This window comes from Podarcis liolepis, assembly GCF_965112155.1.
Source record: "Podarcis liolepis genome assembly, chromosome: 2".
NCBI lineage: Eukaryota > Metazoa > Chordata > Lepidosauria > Squamata > Lacertidae > Podarcis > Podarcis liolepis.
Genome location: NC_139555.1, coordinates 76,539,332 through 76,561,238, shown reverse-complemented (window position 1 = coordinate 76,561,238; position 21,907 = coordinate 76,539,332). Strand labels below are relative to the sequence as shown.

The 21,907-nt window shown below is 40.1% G+C and overlaps 2 protein-coding genes across 12 annotated transcripts in view; one reads left to right on the top strand and one right to left on the bottom strand.

Annotated features, from left to right (window-relative positions):
- CENPP (centromere protein P) overlaps positions 1 to 21,907 on the top strand; it is a 155,307-nt gene that overhangs the window by 30,587 nt on the left and 102,813 nt on the right. The gene's annotated exons all lie outside the window — the stretch shown is intronic.
- On the bottom strand, positions 102 to 14,816 carry OMD (osteomodulin). Of its 9 annotated transcripts, XR_014522419.1 has the most exons (5): positions 12,763 to 14,814; positions 5,220 to 6,172; positions 1,398 to 2,590; positions 481 to 1,022; positions 102 to 347 (listed from the first exon to the last, which is right to left on the bottom strand). XR_014522419.1 is itself a non-coding variant. In XM_083489024.1 (4 exons), the coding sequence occupies exons 1-3, from the start codon at positions 14,391 to 14,393 to the stop codon at positions 2,277 to 2,279; spliced, it is 1,293 nt and encodes a 430-aa protein (XP_083345150.1). In that variant the 5' UTR covers positions 14,394 to 14,505; the 3' UTR covers positions 1,107 to 1,904; positions 2,266 to 2,276. The 9 variants fall into 9 exon arrangements, 8 of the variants coding, with proteins under 8 accessions (XP_083345150.1, XP_083345151.1, XP_083345149.1 ...); XM_083489024.1 differs by lacking the exons at positions 102 to 347; positions 481 to 1,022 and having other exon boundaries at positions 1,107 to 1,904; positions 2,266 to 2,590; positions 14,368 to 14,505; XM_083489025.1 differs by lacking the exons at positions 102 to 347; positions 481 to 1,022 and having other exon boundaries at positions 1,107 to 2,590; positions 14,483 to 14,816.

Below are 21,907 nucleotides of genomic sequence, written 5' to 3'. Positions count from 1 at the left end.
TGCAGTGTCAGAAACAGAATTTATTTAGAAAAACATAATACAGCTTTTTCCCCATGGGGGAGGGGCAAAATGAATAATAAATGTCACATTTTCAGTGCATGTTTTTACTGATAACTTTATTTAGATAATCTTCTAGAAGAACTCTGTTACATTTTAAAGTATATTGTACATTTATTTGTAAATGCTTAGATATATAGCTAACTAAACATTACATAGTTACAATCTAGCTGCTTATATAATTCATTCTATGTGTGTTGCTGACAAGCATCAGGTTTGCATAATTACTTGTCTGTTACAAAGTTATGTACAAAGAGGAAATCTGGGTTAGTTCACATGTACAGTGGATGCTGGTCACATGATCCGGAAGCTGTACGCTGGCTCCCTCGGCCAATAAAGCGAGATGAGCACCGCAACCCCAGAGTCGTCCTCGACTGGACCTAAAGGTCAGGGGTCCCTTTACCTTTACCTTACAGTGGATGCTCAGGTTGCGAATGTGATCCATGCAGGAGGCACGTTCGCAACCCGCAGCGCCGCGTCTGCGCACGCATGGGTTGTGATTCGGCGCTTATGCGCAAAGCGAGATTTAGTGCTTCTGCACATGTGCAAGCGCTGAAACCCAGAAGTAACCCATTCTAGTACTTCCAGGTTCGGCGCAGTGCGCCACCCAAAAACGCTCAACCTGAAGTGTCTGTAACCCGAGGTATGGCTAATGCTGAACCATTGTGAAAGTCTATGGTTTAGCACTTTGTGGATGAGCCACCAGCAAACCCCAGAAAAGCCTCTTCCATTTGCAACAGATCCTGGTTCAAAACAAAAAAACGTTAATTGCTATACAAGCAAATGTGAAACCATGGGTTGTGAAGCTACCTTGCTTAACTGCTGTTTGTTTTTAAACCAGGATTCCTCGTTTGCACATTAAACTAAATTGAGTTTATTGAAACTGAAAGGAAACTGACAGAACTCCTTCCTCTTGGCTGGAGATGGGAGCAAGGGTAGCTTGCAAGCCCAAGGGCCCTTTGAGACTTGGTTAAAGGTAAAGGTACCCCTGCCCGAACGGGCCAGTCTTGACAGACTCTGGGGTTTGTGCGCCCATCTCACATCTATAGGCCGGGGGCCAGCGCTGTCCGGAGACACTTCCGGGTCACGTGGCCAGCGTGACAAAGCTGCATCTGGCGAGCCAGCGCAGCACACGGAACGCCGTTTACCTTCCCGCTATAAAGCGGTACCTATTTATCTACTTGCACCCGGGGGGTGCTTTCGAACTGCTAGGTTGGCAGGCGCTGGGACCGAGCAGCGGGAGCGCACCCCGCCGCGGGGATTCGAACCGCCGACCTTTCGATCGGCAAGCCCTAGGCGCTGAGGCTTTTACCCACAGCGCCACCCGCGTCCCTTGAGACTTGGTTACATAGTGTTAAACCATGGGAACCAGCCAGCAGAGTAAAAGAATTACCAGATGCTTCATAAAAAGACAACTCTGCTCTTATAATTGATCTGTACTGTCACTGAATTGAATGTAAACTAGTTCTGGTTTTGTATATGTATGTTCACATTAAACATTTGAATGTTGGTGAACACTGGTGCAGATTACATCCTAGATCCAGTTTAAATGCACTAAGCACCCTATAGAAAACTTACACTAGAAGCACATTTCTAATATCCTTCTTTTTCAACTGACTATTGTTGCAGTATGTTTTTCTGAGCATATATTTGAATAATAAAGTGTTTATAAAGCAGCAAAATTTGTAATTGTGGACTTTTAATTATTTGATTGTAGCTGGTTCTCATAATGGAATCCTAACATTTTCTTAAAGTCCCGTCCAGGTCCTTTTACATCAGTTATGACTTTTACACTGGCTTCCCTAGGATTGTGACCATGCTTTTAACTTGTACTATATATCACAAACCTAGGAAAAATAATATTCCCATTTGAGAATGTCATTATTCCATAATGCAGACAGTAAGTTCAATGATATCTGTAGCTAGAAATATATCACACAAGCAAAGTGTTTGTATATATAGTTGAAAGTTTCTAATTGGGTAGGTAAGATATTTATAATCTTTTTCTGTTCCAACATTGTCTGGTTTGAAAATATGGGAAGTACTTTTTCATTGTAGGTTGAAATTTGATAAATAAATGCCGAAAAATATGCAGACCTGCTTCACAAGTCTCACAAATATTTTGCATTTTCAAAATGATTTTGTTTGCTTTTTAAATGGGTATTTTCTCTATTTATAAGAAAATAAATTGTCATAATACTACTATACCTTATAACCTCTTAATATACATAAGGGTCAAAGTAATCATCATCCCTTTCCCTTTGATTATGATCATGATCTTGTTCTTCGTGATCTTCTGCTTCTTCATACTCTTCTGGTGTTAAATATCTTTGGAACACTGGCGTTCTCAGCTGTGTTTGCTGGTTGGCACCAATTTTTTGTTCACCATAATAAATACTGCGTATATGTGGAAAGCAGAAGAAGGCATATGTACTTATTGGAGTGGTGAGCTTGTTGTGTTCCACTCGTAAGTAGGTTAAGTGATTGAGGTTCAGTGGATCAATAGTAGGACACATTAAGGTAACATTGATTACTGTAAAAAGATAAAACAATGTGTTAAAAAGGTGGAACTATTAATTCTAAAATGCTGATTTGCTGTCATAGAAGCAAAAATGCTACTCAGTATAATCCAACCAAGGAATACTTTAAAAGGAGCTGATTTTTTTCCTTCTGTAGTCATTTATAAGATACTTTTACTGCTAAGAGTGGATTCTGATACATTGATACATTATACAAGTCCCATTGATGTCAGTGATGTTTACCTCTGAGTAGAAATGTATAGAAGTGTATGATTAGTTATGCCAGACTACCGGTAGTTAAGATGAAACCACTTCTTCAGCTTAACAATATAAAGCTACAATTGCATATCCTCTTTCCTGGGAGTAAGCCCCATTAAACTTGGCGGGACTTAATTTCTTAGTAGATATGTATAGAATCACACTGTAACTTCTTTGTTTGTTTTTAAAGAAGTATAACATGATTCTGTGAGGCTTTTAATCTTCTATATTGCAGGAACCTTTGCTTTCAAGCTTTTGTGACTCCCCGCCCCCACCTGTAATTTAACTAAGAACTAACATTGTATAACTGGAGTTTGTAGTAATGAAAGAGATTGCACCATGGATGTAAGAGTGCTATTATGAGACAGAATGCAATTCATTTAACAGTGCTAGACCATGGTTGGTTGGTTGTAACTTAGAGGTCAAAATGTACTTTAGATTTTCAACTATGACTGGTGCAAATTATGGTTTTGCATAGAGTCTGAGTTGAATCAATTTGGGAATATGAGAATCTTGGGAATAATAGGTATCTGTGCTAAGCAGGTAACGAAGCTTGAAAAATAATAGGGTATATGGACTGCTGCTTCCCCCTCCCTTTCATTTTTCACACAATAGCATTTACCACCGGGGTTGGCTAAGTGAAGTCTTACCTTGCAATCATGACAACTCACATGGCATGTTGCTTTCTTCATTACAACCCATGCAGAAATAACTTTGAACAGATGCCATAAAGGATGTGAGGTTTGCAACTTGCTATGTGGGTGATGATAAAGTAATAATTTTGTCTTTTCCTCTGTCTCTTTGCTGCAGTACAGTATTGTCTCAAATGCATATTCAAACTTTCACATAAAATAAGATAAAATCAAATCTTTCTCACATATTCTGACAATAAGGTGCTATCTTTCACTCTAGTTGCTAGACAATATTAGACAATCCAATAATAATTAAAATTCTCAATGTATACTAAAAAAGCAGCTTTAAAAATAGCTTAGACAGCTGCTAGATACAGTCTGATCACAGATGTAGTATCCACAACTGGTGGATCCCTGCAGGTACCAATAGAGTCATTACCCCTGTCAATGTTGCAGAATGACATGGAGACATTGCATGAAATGGGAAGTCTGTGCAATCCTCCTATGTCCTCACCTGGTCCTTCATCTACATGCCATTCAAGTTATTTCTACTTGAGCCTGAACAAATACATTATTTTAAAACAACAGAAAGAATATTGGTGAAATTCTTCTGGGGGAACCTCAGCAATACCAGCAAAAAATACCTTTTTCTTACTACTAATCTTTTTTACCTTGATGCAAGGCAACTCATACATGAAAAAATGTCCTATTTGGTACATACAGACCTAAACCTCAACACGTGCACCTTTAACAACTCTGTAATCCACTGCAATGGTTGCAATTCTGGTTGAATATGATTTTAGGCCCATCAGAAGATGAGCTCCAGCTAGTGTATTGGATGAAGTATTTTATTGAAGACCCCTGCTTATATAGGACTAAAACTAGGTTCAGGAGAACTAAGCTATATGCTTGGTCTGATAGGGTTAGATAACATAGTGATTACTAGCAAGCCTATCTCTTGCAAAGAATCAGATTTCTTTACTAATATTACTTCTGTCTTGTCATGATTTTTATTTACTTTTGTAAAGAAGAAGCAACTAGTAAGAGCAAATAATAATAATAATTTGACTTCAACTTTACCCACTCAAACTTTAGCTTTAATCAGCTCAACCACAATTCAACCAAAGACAGAAACCAGAGCTGCTGGAAAGGCTGTGGTTTTCAGTTCATACTTTATTTTTTAAACCATTAAGTTTTCCAGTTTCTCATTTGTTTCCTTCTACCCGTCTACCTTAGTCTTACACAACAGTCTCAGAGACCATGAGAAACTTGTATTGGTCTACATATATCCATTTATTTATTTTGTTTACTTCAAATAGGAAATTTCTTCTTCTTCTTTGGCAATAATTCGTAGCTGAGTAAGATTGTTTTCCATGAACATGGTCTTAACTGTGAGTCCGTAAGTGACTGTGGAGGCCAATTCTGGACCACACGTTCTTCCACAGTGGGGACATAGGTTTCTGGGCAGGAGTTGATCATAGTGAGGGTTTGCCAAACATGCCTTCCTCTTAGCACTTAAAAAATAAATGTTACATTTTTTCATATTACATTGCCTTGCTCTAACTTCCTGGAAAAATATTTTAGAAGAATAGGGTAGATATTCCACCATTTATGCTCTAACTTCTCTGTCACCATGCATAGCTAACAGTATGAAGAATGGTTAAAAACTAATATTAACTTTACAGAGACTAGATCATTGAAAACAAAGGATAACATTACAGAAATAACTCCTTAAAATAGTAATTCAACCAACCTTCCATGTCATTGTCTTCTATGTACAAATGCTGCAGGGTTCTTGGAATGTAGAATACTTGCTTCAGTTTATTGTGCCCAAGATTGAGTTCCACAAGATTAGAAAGGTTAAAAGCATTATAAGGAACTTCATGCAGATTGTTGTGTGTCATTCTTATAGCAGTAAGCTTTGGAAGTTTCTGGAAATAATTATCTGGAATGAGAGAAATTGAGTTATTTTCAAGGGAAAGATGCATAAGTGAAAATGGTAGATCTGGAGGCATTGATTGAAGTCTGTTGCTGCAGAGGTTGATCTGCATTAGGTTTTTCATCTTTGAAAAATGTGTTTGTTTCAGTTGAGAATCTTCCAGGTGGTTATTGCAGAGGTCAAGCATAGTCATGTTTACTAAACCTTCTAGGTCTTTGCTGGGCAACCTGGAAATCTGATTGAAACCCAGGAGCAATCGTTCTAAGCTTCTAGGTAGAGGGGATGGAATTTCTTCCAGCAGATTGTGTTCTAAATGGAGTTGTACTAGATTTGAAAGTTTGCCAAAGACACCCGTGTCAATCATGTGAGACTTAAGTTTGTTGTGGCTGAGGTTAATTTCTTTCAGGGCAGTAGCATTAACAAAGGATTCCACAGGCACAGCTTCAATGTCGTTATTCTGTAGATAGAGTTGCTGGACGTGACTGGGAATTCTTGGTATAGTCTGAAGTTTACGATTATCACAGTACATTGTTAGTGGGAAAGTTGGTGGGCAAAAGCATTCTTTGGCACACTGAGCAGGCGTGCTGGGATAAGGAATGGCATATTCTATGCTAGGAATATGATGAAAAATGGATGGATATTCATTATCCATTTCATTATCATAGTCATCCTCATAGTCATATTGGCAGAACACTGGGACTCCAAAGAGGAGAGTGATAGTTAACAGTTGACTCAGGATTCCCATATTCAAGTTCTGATCTGATATCCTGTGGAAACAAAACAAAACAAAACAAAATGTATTAAGAGGACTGTTGTGAAATTGGCAAAATTATGTTGTCATTTTTTAATGTTGTTTTGTCTGAGAATTAACCATTGTACGGTTTTGAGACTAAAACATACTCTAGGCTTGGGGCTAAAATACTGTGTATGGTTTGAATCAGAACATTTCTTGGTAAATTATTATATAATAGTTGAAATGTTTTTCAGTTACTTTTAGCTAAATATGAAAGAGATCTTAACTAGCAACTATTTTCAAGTCTTCCAGATAATTCAGAGCACAACTGCAAACCTAAGAACTGTTGATGATAATACATGAACTCTTCACAGCAAAAATAAATGAATCAAAATGTACTCAAAAGTGTATTAATTTGACATTTTAATTGCCTGTTCTTGCGGATCACCCCATTGCTTGTGTTGGCCACTTTCTTTCAGGTACCTTGCCACTGCAGTATGAGGAGAGGATTTGTTAACATAAAATGTTTGTTATTTCCCTTCCTAAACATTTTTGTTGGCACAATAAGTATTTGGTTGTCGGTATCCTGACATATACATTAAATACATTTCTTTAGTATGTAAGTGTATGAGACTAGAGGTTTGTAAGTCATGTTTTGTGTTGAGGAAGTTCATAGATAAGGATATATTCTGATTTTTACCTTTCAAAATTCAATAGCATGCTGCACATCTATTTAAACTGTAAAACATATACTGTACAACTACTGAGCAGATGAAAGAGTAAGCTAAATAATAGGGGAGGAATGCATTACTACAAGCTATATTTTGTGGTGTCCAGTGGAAAGGAAGGGAAGTTGTGGCAAAAGATCCTTTAAGGAAGCTTTGTGACTTGCTGGCAGTATAAACACAGTTGATGTAACCCAGCTATATGACAGGTCTTCTGAAAAGATGCCATATTAAAATTATTTACTGCCTCAGAAATTTAATGTAGTTTGGTTCTAAGAGAAATATACAGGCATAACTGTCAAATGGCATTTATTTCCACATGTTTCTCAACAGCTCAAGCACTAAAGTGATGGCAAGGAAAGGAATAGTTATAGTTTAGCTTCTGTGGTGGAAGGGAAAGTTGTGGGTTTGGATTAAAATTTCACTCCAGCTATAGAGACAGAAGTAATAGGTTGAGGATTAGAAGATGATTTGGAAGAGATCCCAGGAACTAGGGAAGCTTAGGTCAGAGAGTTCAGAGGCAGTGCTGGGAAGCAGGGGGTCAGAATATATACTAAAGTTTCTTGCTGCTCACCCACTGCTTAATCTGAGAGAGGCATCTGTGGAAAGAGTGGATAAAGGAAACAGAGGTCCAGGGAAATACCGTATTTTTCACCCCATGGGGCGCACCGGCCCATAGGGCGCACCTAGTTTTTTGGGGGGGAAATAAAAGGGGGGGGAAATTATTTTTCCTCCAGGCACGGGGCTGGGGCGGGGGAGCTTCCCCCAACCTCAGCCCCCAGAACAGGCTGCTATCCGCAAGCCTAGGGTGCCCGACGGGAAGTCGCGCCGGTCTCCCCAGGCTTGCACAGAGCTGCCTGAAGCCCGGGGCACGCTGTTCAGCGCGCCCCAGGCTTCGGGATGCAGGCAGCTCTCCGCAACCCTGGGGAGACCAGCGCAAAGTCGCACTGGTCTCCCTAGGGTTGCGGAGAGCTTCCTGAAGCCTGGAGAGCGAGAGGGGTCGGTGCGCTTCCCCCGACCCCAGCCCCCAGAACAGGCTGCTATCCGCAAGCCTAGGGTGCCCGCCGGAAAGTCGTGCGGGTCTCCCCATAGCTATAATTATACATAGCTATAAAATGTAATTATGAACATGCACAATTGTTAGAATACTCAGAGTGAAGAGAAAACTGGCTAATGAAACTATGGAAATGTAGGGGAAATTAACAGAATGCTTAAGTTAGAAAAGTTGTGTGTTATTGATGGCTGAATGTCAGGGTGATTAAAGGAAGTAGATGAGATTAAGTAGTGGATGAAAAGGAGGAAGTGGTTGAAGAAGGGCCTCAGGTGATGATCCAAGGGTCTGGGTTGGTTCAGATGGGGAGAGATGGTCCTTGATGTAGTGTGGTCCTGAGCCATTTAAGGCTTTCTAGGTCAAAACCAGCACTTTGAATTGGGCACGGAAACTAATTGGTAGCCAGTGCAGTCAGGTCAGGATTGGTGTAATATGCTCAAACTATCTTGCCCCAGTGAGAAACCTGACTGCCAAATTCTGCACCAGCTGAAGTTTCTGAACTGTCTTCAGAGGCAACCCTATGTATAATGCATTGCTATAATCTAACATAAAGGTTACTTTAACTAGAGCATAGACAACATGAGTTAGGATATCCCTATCCAGATAGCAATGCATCTGGGCCACCAGCCAAAGCTAATGGAAAGCACCTCTGTGTCCTCTATAAGAGGTCCAGAAGGTGGCAACATGAGAACAGTTTTTTTCTGCAGTGGAATTCCCATTTGTGGAATGTTCTCCCCAAAGTGGCTTGCTTGGCCCCTTCATTAAAATCTTTAGGTGCCAAGTGAAAGTGTTTCTCTTTAACCAGGTGTTCAGCTGATCAATATTCTATGGCTTTATAAAACTGTTGGTTATTGGTTTGTTTTTGTTTTATTGTGTACTTTGTTTTCTCATTTTGTATTTGTATGAGCCACCCTGGGATCTTCAGATGAAGGGTGGTTTACAAATAATATCAGTAGTATCAAAACCTGCCAGGAAATCAACGATAAGTGATAGGCCATAGTCCTCCTGTTTCTCTCCTGATAAAGATGAATACTAGTGTAACAAAGGCTGCCTCAGTGCCATACTCAGGCCTGAAGCTAGAATGAAATAATAGAATCATAGAGCCACAGTTGTAAGGGACCTAAGGGTCATCTAGTCCAGCCCCCTTCCATGCAGGAATCTCAGCTAAAGAATCCATGACTGATGGCTTAAAAACCTCCAAGGAAGGAGAGTCCACCACCTCTAATGGGAGTCTGTTCCACTGCCAAACAGCTCTTACTGTCAGAAGGTTTTTCCAAATGTTTAGTCAGAATCTCCTATTATGTAACTTGAAGCCATTGCCTCGATTCCTACCCTCCAGAGCAGGAAAAAACAAGCATGCTCCATCTTCCATGTGACAACCCTTAAGATATTTGAAGATGGCTATCATATCTCCTCTCAGTTTCCTCTTTTCCAGACTAAACATGTCCAGTTCCTTCAAGTGTTCCTCATAAGGCTTAGTTTCCAGACTCTTGATCATCTTGGTTGTCCTCCTCTGCACACGTTTCATCTTGTCAACATCCTTATTAAATTGTGGTACCCAGAACTGGACACAGTATTCTAGGAGTGGTCTGACCAAGGTAGAATAGAGTGGTGCTATTACTTCCCTTGATCTGGACCCTATACTTCTGTTGATGCATCCTAGAATAGCATTAGCTTTTTTTGCTGCTGCATCACACTGTTGACTCATGTTAAGGTTGTGGTCCACCAAGACCCCTAGATCGTTTTCACATGTACTGCTAGTAAGACAGGTGTCCCCCATCCTATATTTGTGCATCTGGTTCTTCCTGCCTAAGTTCCGTAATCTGTTAAGGTCATTTGGAATTCTGATTCTGTCTTCCGTGGCATTAGCTACCCTTCCCAGTTTGGTGTCATTGGCAAATTTGATGAGCACCCCCTCAATTCCTTCATCCAAGTCATTTATAAAGACATTGAACAACAATGGGCCCGGGACAGAACCCTGCGGCACCCCACTTGTCTCTTTTTTCCAGGATGGTGAGAAATCATTAATGAGTACTCTTTGGGTTCGGTCAGTCAAGGAGCTACAAATCCACCTGACAGTTACCTTGTTTAACCCACATTTCACCAAAATAAACTGCTTCCTCCAAGCACGTCTGAAGCTGACTGTACATGACCATCTCAGTCCTTCCCATGAACAGGACATTTACATGAGATGCAGAGAAGTGTTTGGATCCTAACCAAGGGAAATCTTACCCTATCAATAATATTACCTGAAGCTTTAACATTTAGTATATGATTCATGTTTTTAGTTTGCATCAGTTGATGTACCAGTAATCTGGTCTTTTTATCACTGACTTCCCACAATGTTGGTCAGCAAAATTCTAAGAGAACTCATTTCTTCAAGATATGGAAAGAGTTAAATGTGGTTTTTAGTTTTCTTAAGTATCTCCAGAGATCAAGAGTAGGTCTCGCACAGAACATTAGGGCAGCAGTCCTAAAGCCACTTAGCTGGGTGTAAATCCATTTGATTCAACTTTTGAGTAGTCACGTATAGGATTATGTTGTAAATCTATTCTCTTATGGTTTTCTTCTTTCTATAGCTGGGCCTGCCCCATAAAGTCTGATGTACAGCCACTGCTGAATTGATGTCCCTGACACTAGAAATTTCATGCCTTGCTACTTGTAAATAGAGCAAAAAAGTATCTAATACTCAGTTTCCAGTTAATTCAAAAGGAGACATTACACAAAAATAAAATGGACCAAGAAACAGGAATATGATCTGATATTGCAATAGGACCAGTATTATGAAATATGTTTAGCTATTCTAATTTAGAATATATTTAAAGTCAAGCTGAGAAGTGTTTATGAGTTAAAAATATAAAACTATAAAACTACAATACTGTGCAGTTAGTTGTTTTCACTGGCAAATATCACAAAGCATGCTTTTTCTCTAAATATCAATAATGCATGCAAAACTACTAGTAGTTCCCTCTCAACATTAAAATATATTAAATCAATTTAAAGACAATATTGGGACCATAGCTATATTTATTTTACTGTATTCTATCTTCAAAGTAAATGTCTACTGTACAAGCTCAAATGCTAAAAATGAAAAAATATTTCCTAATTCAGCTGTTTTGACTTGAGAAAATTGATATCCTAATCTAAATAATCTGTATTATTATTTCTTTATAAAGAAGCTCTCTAGACTTCTGTAGCATTTACTAGGGCTCTGATCTTACAACTTTCTGTGATACCATTATTAGTGAAATCCTTCCAAGCATATTAAACAACATTTTCATAATATAGTCACACAACACTCTGCTTTCCGTTCTTCATACAAATCCAATATACCACAGCTCCCGAGGGACACTTCTTTAAGGCTGTATTCTCTTTTCTCCTTAGCAACTTTCCCCTTTGTCTTTTCCACTTCACTTTAAACACCTTCCCTTCCAAAAATGAAGATAATGAGGTCAAAAGCTTACTTTTTGTGTGCAAAAAGAAGACGATACTTCTTTCTTCTCAAGCTTTGGTACTATAGTGGCCGTTTACCTACACTCTCCCTTGTTTCAAGTCCAGCTTCCTCATATCTCATCTTTTCCTTATCTAGATTTGGCTGTACAATATTAGCTTTTAAATGTTGACATATATTTCCCAGTTCTCATGCTTCCTAATTTGCTATTCAATTCTTCTGATGTTGAATTCATTTTTGTTAATGAACTGATTCTATTAGCATGTGAAAAATAACTGAAAGTTGTGTCACATTGATTGAATAGGTCAAAAGTATTATTTACTTCAATCAACTTACTCTTAGTCCTAAATAAAAGACTAATAACTTGATCCTCACATAAGTGGCAGTAATGAAGACAAGGGCATGCAGCATTGCAACTAAAACAGCGTCTGGGGCGCTAGTCTAGTGAAATATAGTCAGTGTGGTGTATTGGTTAAGAGTGTTGGACTATGACCTGGGAGACCAGGCTTTAAATCCCCATTCAGCCATGAAGCTCACTGGGTCACCTTGGGTTGGTCATTATCTCTCAGCCTAACTTATCTCACAGGGTTGTTGTGAGGATAAAATGGGGAGGGGAAAAACATGTACATCACCTTGACTTCCTTGGAAGAAAAGGTTTTATATAACTGTAAAAAATAAATAATTAAAACAGCTCCACTCAGCATGCCTTTCCAACCCACCAAGATGTAATAAAATGCTGGCACACCATTTTGCCAGCACTGATAGAATGGAGTTGCTTTGATAGTTATAAGAGGCATCAACCTCACCACTACCTGAACTACCTTCTTGTTTCCCAAAAGCATTGATCCTATCCCTCTCCCATTTTTTTACATAGGCGCAGCAAAACTGACATCACCATTTCTCCAGAGCAGGGGAAATATTTCAGCAAAGTAGACTGGCAAAAGATGGAATGTAGGGTGTGTTTTTTTTTGGGGGGGGGGTAGTGAAACATAAATTCATACTATTAACTGTTTATTGGGGATTATGCAATATTACATAATTTTCCAGTTGCCAGAGTTCTGTTTTCTGTTATATCTATGCAACGTGGTCAAGAACATTTTAAGAGATCACCAAATGTTAATTTCTGAATTTAGTGAATAATCAGAGTAATTTATTTATATTTATACATAAATATGTCTACGTATACATTTGGGCAAAAGGTTGTATGTATCACTGAGTATCACTGGATGCTTCTAAGGATAAAACTACATGACAAATATAATTAGATGAAAGGACACTAGATATACGCCAAATGTATATAATCAATGAGCATGATAATTGGTTAACAAGGTTGTATAATAATCTGAAGCACATTACCAGTAAGAAGATAGAAGTATTTAAAACAAATAATTTCCTACCTCTAAATTATTTTGTAGTTTTCAGCCAATGAATATGCAGCAAGCTTTAGAAAGTGTCAGATGGTGCTTCCCTTAAAATCCATAGTCACCATATAAGAAGTATCTAGTTCAGAATATGAGTACTTGATGAAATGTAATTTACTGCAAAAATCCTCCGGAGAAGCTTAAAATGCTGCTTGTTGCACAAAATAGTTTATTCAAATAAGAGTATACTTTTACCCTAGTGAAATTATGTGGCTTTAGCCTGCTTTCTCTAATGTTTGGTTTGAGGTGTGGCAGGAATTTCCTTCACATGAAGGGGTGGCTGAAGATTATTTTTAGCATGATCCATCCAACTCTGCTTGTTTTATTGTCAGTGCCAATTCTTGTGTCCATTCAGTTTGTTTACTGCCTGAAAGTCCAGTTAAGTATATTACCATTCTCTCCTTTTTAAGGACACTTACCGGTAAATTATATCAACATATTTACATTGCTAACTATTTGACATTCTTGTTATAAGCTAAATCTTACAGCTAGTGCAAGCATGAACATCACTTGATTCCTTCTGATTTGTGATTCCTGAATAGTCTATGACTCACATCTGGATTTATTGATTGCTCCATTGTAACACACTGTCATAATCTACCACCACATCAAGCTAAATGCATTTCAGCAATTCATTTCATTGGATTATAATCCTTGTTGAAATAAATTAGTCACAACTCACTTTTTATATTGATTTCAGTGGGACCTAAATGTAGCTAACATCTTCTGGATATACAAATGGTTCAAAGCATGTTTAACACTGTGATCCTATACATGTCATTACAGTGGTACCTTGGGTTACATACGCTTCAGGTTACAGACTCCGCTAACCCAGAAATATTACCTCGGGTTAAGAACTTTGCTTCAGGATGAGAACAGAAAATGTGCAGCGGTGGTGCGGTGGCAGCAGGAGGCCCCATTAGCTAAAGTGGTGCTTCAGGTTAAGAACAGTTTCAGGTTAAGAACAGACCTCCAGAATGAATTAAGTTCTTAACCCAAGGTACCACTGTACTACTCACCTTATAAAGTCTGTTTGAGTGCTGGTGACATTTTCTGCTTTTAACTGTCCCTCTTCTCCTTTATTGAAGAAGGTGGTTAACATCTGTTTGCAATTTAATTCTAAAGCACTCTTCCCCAATGATTACAACCCCTATCATCTTGGTATGGCAGTGGCCAGGAATGATGGAACTTAGTCAAACATTTGGGGACCCAAGTTTGAGAAATGATGCTTGAGAGTTTCCCAGATAATGTAGACTTCTCTATTTCTTACCACTTGTTAATCTTTCGGATTGGTCAGAGATTCTTTTGTTAGCTTGAGTGGACCATCTTTACTTGAAGGCAAAACACAAAAATACAACCCTATTGTTAAACATCTCAGCAGAATTCAGTACAATTGACATGGGGTTAATGGCACAACTCTTTATTGGAACCACCCTGTTAGGTAGAAATGGAACTACAGAGTACCAGTAAATGCTGCATACTCACAAGATTTCCAGAAATCTTCATGTGCTCTTCTAATCTTCCTAGTCTTCCTAGTCTATTTATGTCACAAATTAAAGCTGCAGTCATAGGCCCACTTACTTGGGAGTAAGATCCATTGCACTCATTGGGACTTTACTTCTAAGTAGACATGTATAGGATCACTCTGTTAAACATGCTTTGAACAATAACAGTGTATCCAGATGATGTTACTCACATTTAGGTCCCACTCCCTGCTGTCGCCTCCTCTGACAACAAACTTTTGTCTATCTAGCTGCTTATGTTTGCTCATACTAAGCAACCTGCCAGCACTGGAGAGAAAAAGACTGAAACTGATCCAGGCAAACACAACAAGAGGCAGCTAATGATCTTTCTGGCATAGACTGTATTAATTACTGTTCAAGCTAGAAAGGATGTAGCTTATCACAGCAGGCTCTTGGCAGTTTTAAGTCTGGGTGGACAGTCCAACATGACCAGGACTGAATAGCCTGCTAGTCACCTGAAAGAGCTCCTCTGGATGACACTGAGCAGATGGAACAACTTATTACAGTGGAAGAAAACATGGTATACAAATGGAATAAACAAATAACATTACGATAAACCAGATCAAAATATAATAAAAATCAGTAAAAGTAACAACACCAAATAAAGTTTTATTTTGAAAAAGGTTGTTTGAAACTCTATGTTTGGGCTATTTTTGAAAGCTCACTAAAAAGTAGACAGATGGTCCTTTCTGGGAAGCATATTCCAAAGTGGAACTTGCCTGGAAAAGTTGACCAGAAGAAATAAGTAAAATATTATTATTAACACTATTATAATTTATTACTGACCCTTCACCCTAACATTAAATTACCATTCATCATTCCATTTGTCATTACCCTGTGAATACCTGGATTCTTGCCTCTCAAACCCTCCCTGTGACACAATCAATTAGGCTGGTTCATACCTGGAGCCTAATGGATCCAACTGGCTTACACAATTCTACAAGGGAAATTCTATTATGAAAATGTTTTCACAGCAACCCCTAAATTCCATACCTGTGGGAAAATGATTGCTTGTACATGAGAGCATGAGCAAAGTTCTTATTGTTACAGGGTGATTTCATAGCTAGAAGCATCCTTGGAGCATGAACAGCGCGTGAACAGCTCGTGCTGTCCCATATGATTGGCTAACGTAGCATGGCCTGATTGCTCGCATGGTCTAGTACCAAGGTCTTTATCTGCTGGCTAGAACAAATTGCTTGGCTTGTATTTTTTGTATCTTTCTGATTTCACACATTTCACACAATAAAAGCTGTGCTGCATTAGCCCTAGGAGCGGCCATATTTCGGAACCTATCATGGTGTGAGACTGATTTTTCTCTGGATGCCGAGCTGCAACTCGACAATTGGTGCCCCGTGTGACTACCTTCGGACTTCACGTTGTTTTTCATTATTCAGCACTCACCAACACGTCGTTCATCCACGTAGTGGATCCCTGGTGAGTGCTCCCGTGTGACTGCCTTCGGACTTCACGTTGTTTTTCAGCACTCACCAACACGTCGTTCATCCACGTAGTGGATCCCTGGTGAGTGCTCCCGTGTGATTTCTTTCGGACTTCATGCTGTTTTACAACGTTCAGCCTCACCTCGCCCCGCAGGGCTGCAGACGCGTCGTTCATCCACATAGTGGATCCCCGGTGAGAGCTCCCGTGTGAATGTGATTCTGGACTACGTTACGGACTTATCAGCACTTATCTCCGCCCGGACAGGGCAAAAGGCGCCTTCCTCATCCTCCTACGGATCCCTCCGGTAAGTGCTCCCTGCTCTTTTTGCAACTCTTGCAATCATGGGAAAATCTCTCTCTGCACCACAGAAATTTTTTTTAAAAGACCTTAAATTCCTTTTGGCCAGTAACAACCTTGCTGTTCGGAAAGCTGACCTTAAGTCCCTTATAAAAGCCCTGGACACTCACTGCCCGTGGTTCCCCCAGGACGGAAATTGGGAGTTAGACGATTGGAAAAAAATTGGACACTTCTTTCAAAATCATCCTCAGATTGATGTCAAGGTTTTGCACGCCTGGGGTAACGTCTACAAAGCTATGTCGTGCTTAACTCCTTCAAACATTCTTCTGGCTGCGGCAACAGCTTCTTCGCCCGCCCCCCCGGTTCCCGCTTTGCCTGCCTCAAACCTACCTCCTAAACCGCCGGACATTCTCTCTCCGGCTCCTCCTGTCACTCCCCTGCATTCTTCAAATTCTGCAGCACCCCCCGTTCTTCCACCTCCTGCGCCCAAGGCCTCTGGCACCGCTTCTACTACTCCTCTCCAAGAATCTCTCCGTGCCGCTGCCCCATTGTTGGGTTTTGATTGTACAACTCCTAATCTCTTCCCTGTGATTGCTCCTGCCGCGCCAGGGGGAGGCCCAGCCCGGCACAAACAGTTTGATATGAGATTCATAAAGGAGCTGTATTCTTCTGTCAAGGACGATGGCCCTGCACCCCCAGCCCCCATTATGCTGAACCAAACTGCTGTTCTTGATGGCTTAACTGGAGGAGGCAATTTTCTTCCTATTGCCCAACAGTTGGCCCTTGATCCTATGTATTGGGCAGCCACTACAGCCTCAGCCCAAGAGGCTCTGGCCTCTGTCCCTGATGACAGGAATGAGCGAGATGGCCGATGGGGAAGCATCAGACAGGGTCCTGCAAAGCCCTATGGACAATTTGTCGATCGCTTGTATAACACCCTTAAGCGGCAAGTTCAGGACCTGGCAGCACAAGAACTGACTGTACGCCAGCTTGTGTTTGATAATGCAAATGAGCAAGCGCTGCGCCCTCTAATGGCAACATCAAATATAGCCATTGCTGATATGCTTAAAGCCTGCCAGTCAGTGGGCACTGCTAGCCACGGCCTGTTAGCCACGGCCTGGTCCTCCGCCGTGTCCCAAAATCCTGCAAAGGCTACAACCTGTTGGATTGACAGTGGCTAAGGAGAAAATCCAGCGGACATTACCTATTACGTACCTGGGACACAAGCTCAACTACACCTCAACTACAGTTCCCTGATCATCTTAAACTGGTGGATTTACAACAAATTCTTGGACAGCTGAATTGGATAAAGAGTTATTTGGACCTGCCCGCCTCCACTTTGTCTCCACTATTTTCTGCCCTTAAAGGACACAAGAATCCAGCGGACAAGATCACAATCACCTCTGCAATGGAAGAGGCTCTTCCACAGCTGTTCCAGTGTTTCCTGGCACGCTGAAAGGCCATCTTCATCCCTACTGCATTGGCCCCCCTTTTCCCTGGGAAGCCACTTCAACCACCAAACATCACTACAGTTTTGCTGCCTCCTAATAGCGACCATCCCATCTGTGTCACCACGTTTCATTGGGCTTGGACTTTTGACTCAGCAGTACAAGGAGCAATACATCAGACTTATTTACAGCAAATGGGCTCCTGTATCTGCAGAAATGGTTGTGTGACTTCTTCTGGATTGTGGTTTTTACATGCCAATAATTGAGCCACGATATATCACACAGGTAGCTCGGAAGTGGCCATTGGACTAATTTACCATTCTCATCCTTATTGGCATCGCTTGGATTTTACCCCCCAGTTCTCTTCTTTTTTTCTCCTCCCTCAGGAGTCCTGCCCTATGATGTGTTCCCCTGAGCATGTACAGAGGGCTGTCTTGGAACTATTGTGGACTCTTGGCAAGGGAGGGGGTGAAGGGATTTTAGTGTGTTCCAGTTGTTTCATTTTTGTGCTTTGGCATGGTTCCCAGACAGAAAGCAAGTTGCAATATGGTTCTTTAGCAAGGCCCACGAAGACAATGGGCTCTGTTCTCGACCTTGTTGCAATCTTTTTAGTTACAGCAAGTGGAACATGCTTGAAGCGAAAAAAAATATGCTTGGCTAGTGCCTTTTTTTAGCTGCTGAGAAAAATGATTTTTAAAAGCTTCTTGAAGCTTTCAGCTTTTTTTGATGGTGCTATTCTAGCATTCCAGTAAATGCTTCATTTAAGATTAGCAATAATATGAAGGACAATCGTATAAGTTTATCACCTGTGTTTTGTTGCTTGCAGTAATCCCCTTTGCCTTTTCTGGAACCTACACTCTAGGAATAGTGATACCCCTGATATACAAAATAGATAAGCTCCCAGCGGTTCGTTTGCGTAACAGAAGGGAAGTACAATCACCTATTTCTCAATATACAGGGACAGCCATTTCTAGGTCCCTTCTGCCTTCTTTAGGTGCAGCCATGAATTACCGTGATTTGCATAAATTGGCAAACTGGACAGAAAATTTGTTTAATTCCACCATTTTGGCTTTAAAAATGATTAACAAAGAAATATCAGAAATAAGAAATGTAGTTCTTCAACATCATTATGCTTTAGATGTGATCCTTGCTTCTAAAGGTGGAATTTGTGCCTTAATTTATTCTCATTGCTGCATGTATATAACTGATCAATCGACCAATATCTCTGCTACTATTGATCATATGGAACAAATGATAGCCCATAATCCTTTGAATCCACCTGAAGGTTTTGATCCATGGGAGTGGTTGTCTTCTTGGTTACCCAATGGAGTATGGTTAAGAAAAATATTATTGATTGTAATTGCATGTATTGTTGGTTTTATTATGGTGTGTTGTTGCATTCAATGCATACCCTCTTTGATTTCCCAATGCACTGCATGGTGGTACCGACCACGGCCCACCACAGGGGTTACAAGAGGAATTTATGTTGCAAAGTGTAGACGCTTAGGCAATGAAGTGTACGATTTGGACTAATGGTCCCTCTTTTCCTCTAATAATATAAACAAGAAAAGGGGACATGTGGGAAAATGATTGCTTGTACATGAGAGCATGAGCAAAGTTCTTATTGTTACAGGGTGATTTCATAGCTAGAAGCATCCTTGGAGCATGAACAGCGCGTGAACAGCTCGTGCTGTCCCATATGATTGGCTAACGTAGCATGGCCTGATCGCTCGCATGGTCTAGTACCAAGGTCTTTATCTGCTGGCTAGAACAAATTGCTTGGCTTGTATTTTTTGTATCTTTCTGATTTCACACATTTCACACAATAAAAGCTGTGCTGCATTAGCCCTAGGAGCGGCCATATTTCGGAACCTATCATGGTGTGAGACTGATTTTTCTCTGGATGCCGAGTATGTATAACTGAAATAGTTTCATATTCTTGGTGTCTTTATTCCTGCATCTATTTCCCTCCCCTTTCTATGTAATCTTCTCTGTTTTATGTATGGATTGCAAATCTCTTGAGACAGGAACACAGCCATCCATTTAAAAAAGTTGTGCATATAGTTTGAGCTATATAAAATAAGGATTATTCATGTTAATGGTTATCCTGTGGATAGTATAAATGAATTATGAAATACAAGGCTAACCTCAGGAATAGACATGGTAGTTCCTAGACATCCATATCTACTTTGCCATCAGGACATCACTAAAGAGTGCAGATGGTGAAAACCCCATGTTCTATGTGGGCAAACAAAACACAGAGCCTATTTGAAGACCTAAAACACTGTTTTTCTTCCAATGAGCTCAAGGTGGTATACATGGTTCTTCTCATTTCACCCTCACAGCAACCTTGTGAGGTAGGTTAGGCTAAGAGATGGTGACTAGCTCAAGGTCAAGGTAGGTGAGGCTAAGAGATGGTGACTAGCTCAAGGTCAAGGTAGGTTAGGCTAAGAGATGGTGACTAGCTCAAGGTCACTTAGTGAGTAATGCATGGTTTAAGTTGGTTTGATAACCTATTTGAATTATAAAACAGCAATTTTTAAAATGCATCAATAAAACAATTGAATTGTCTGCTGGGATTGCCCCGTGACTGATATTTGCCACTCAAGCCTAATGCTGTACTGAGTATTCAGTGACACGGTCTGGGGCTGGACCAACTCTGCTTTCCTAGCTTCATATAGCCAACAAATACCAGGTCAGCCATTTCATTCACAATCAAATAATGTAAGAAGGTTCCTATCTTGCATTTATGTGCCACAGATGTTTGACAGTAGATTAAGATATGCAGTAGTTGAATTTTTGAATTTAAAGACAGAATGTGTTGGAGCAACATATTTCCTGCCCGGCAGATGGATGGGACTCATAACATTTCATTTTAAAAATCACTTTCACAATTTCCATATCTTGTGCTGTACTAGGTAGACCTGTGCCCTGGTCCAGCAGGGTTCGCCTTACATTTTTATCAATACAAGTTTTATTATGTTGCCTGAATTATTTTTGGACAATTCAATAGTATGCTTTAAGACAGAAATATAGGATTGGATCCTAACACTCTGTGAGCAGATTTCCACTAACAGGGTGTTCCTATTGGTGGAAAGGCAGTATGTGACCCTCCCCTACCCCAGCAGCCATGTGTGTCCTAAAAAAGAATCTGCTTCAGATGGCTGGAGCTCCCTGAAGCATCCATCATAGGAGATGGCTCTGGGGGCTGCCAATGAAAGCTGCTCTTCTGGCAGTAGGCACCTCCATTGTATCAAAAGTCTCTTCTGTCAACAGAAGGAAGACTTCCATTAATGGAAAGGCAATTCACATAGTAAACAAAACACCTGTAGTTAACATAAGAACATCATGTTTCAGCGAATGCTGGAATAAAAAAGTAAGAGCAAAAGTTTGAAAGTAGCAAATCTATGATATGCCGAGTAATACACACTTTTTTTTAACTGGCCATTTTTAGTAGGAGTTGGGGACACTCTTCAAAGCAACAAATGACAAACTAGTGATATCAGTTTCTCACAAAGTAGCCATAATTTATTTATTTATTTATAAACTTCTACATTATAACAATAAATATATAAATATTTTGTAACAGTAAACCTCTTCTTGTGATCAAACAGTGCGTGCCCTACATAAATATCTCTCTGTGGGAAATGTTGGTGTCATCAATCATGTTTATATTTAAAAGAATTATTTGTTTATTTAACATTTCTATCCTGCCCATCATTACAAAATAGGTCATAACTATAAAATTCATCAAATATAAGATTATGAAGCAAATAATTCATTACAATTTATTAGGTGGCAAGGTCCTGTTTAGGGCTTTACACATCAAAGGCAGCACCTTCAACTGAGCTCTGTGATGAAAAGGCAGCCAGTGCAAGTATTTCAGGACCTGTGTTGTCTAATATGGCTGTATGAGATTATATAACACCTTTGCAGCTGCATTTTGTACTTGTTCCACTCTATGAACCATCTTCAAGGACAACCCCTCGTAAAATTCATTACAATAGTCTAGCTGGGAAATTACAAGGATATGGATTTCTGTGGCCAGGCTATACCTGTCCAGGAGTGACTGCCTTTGATCTGCAGCTGAAATAGGCATTCCAGGCCATTGTAGCCACCTGGGCATTCACTGACAAGTTAGAATGAAGAAATACCCTCAGTCTACACATCTACTCCTTTGTGTGGAATGCATTCAGAATAGCCTGCTCCCAATAACTGCAAATCTACAACACCTTTTTGTGCTGGAATTCAGTGTCAGTTTATTGGCTCTCATTCAATCCACTGCTTCTAGGTATCAATTAAGTACCTGTACAGCTTCACCTGATTTCAATAGAAAAGGAAGAGAGCGCTGGGGATGCCTCACTCCAAATCCCCTTATAAACTCCCTGAAAGGTTTCATATAGAGGTTAAATA

Bases quoted from the DNA above. Each gene is read 5' to 3' on its own strand.
- OMD (XM_083489023.1), bottom strand. From the start codon at position 14,393: ATGAGTGCAATGGATCTTACTCCCAA. The intron at 6,173-14,367 runs GTAAGTGGGCCT...TTGTTTCCACAG, and splicing joins GCAATGGATCTTACTCCCAA to GATATCAGATCAGAACTTGA. The intron at 2,591-5,219 runs GTTGGTTGAATT...ATCTTTTTACAG, and splicing joins AGAAGACAATGACATGGAAG to TAATCAATGTTACCTTAATG.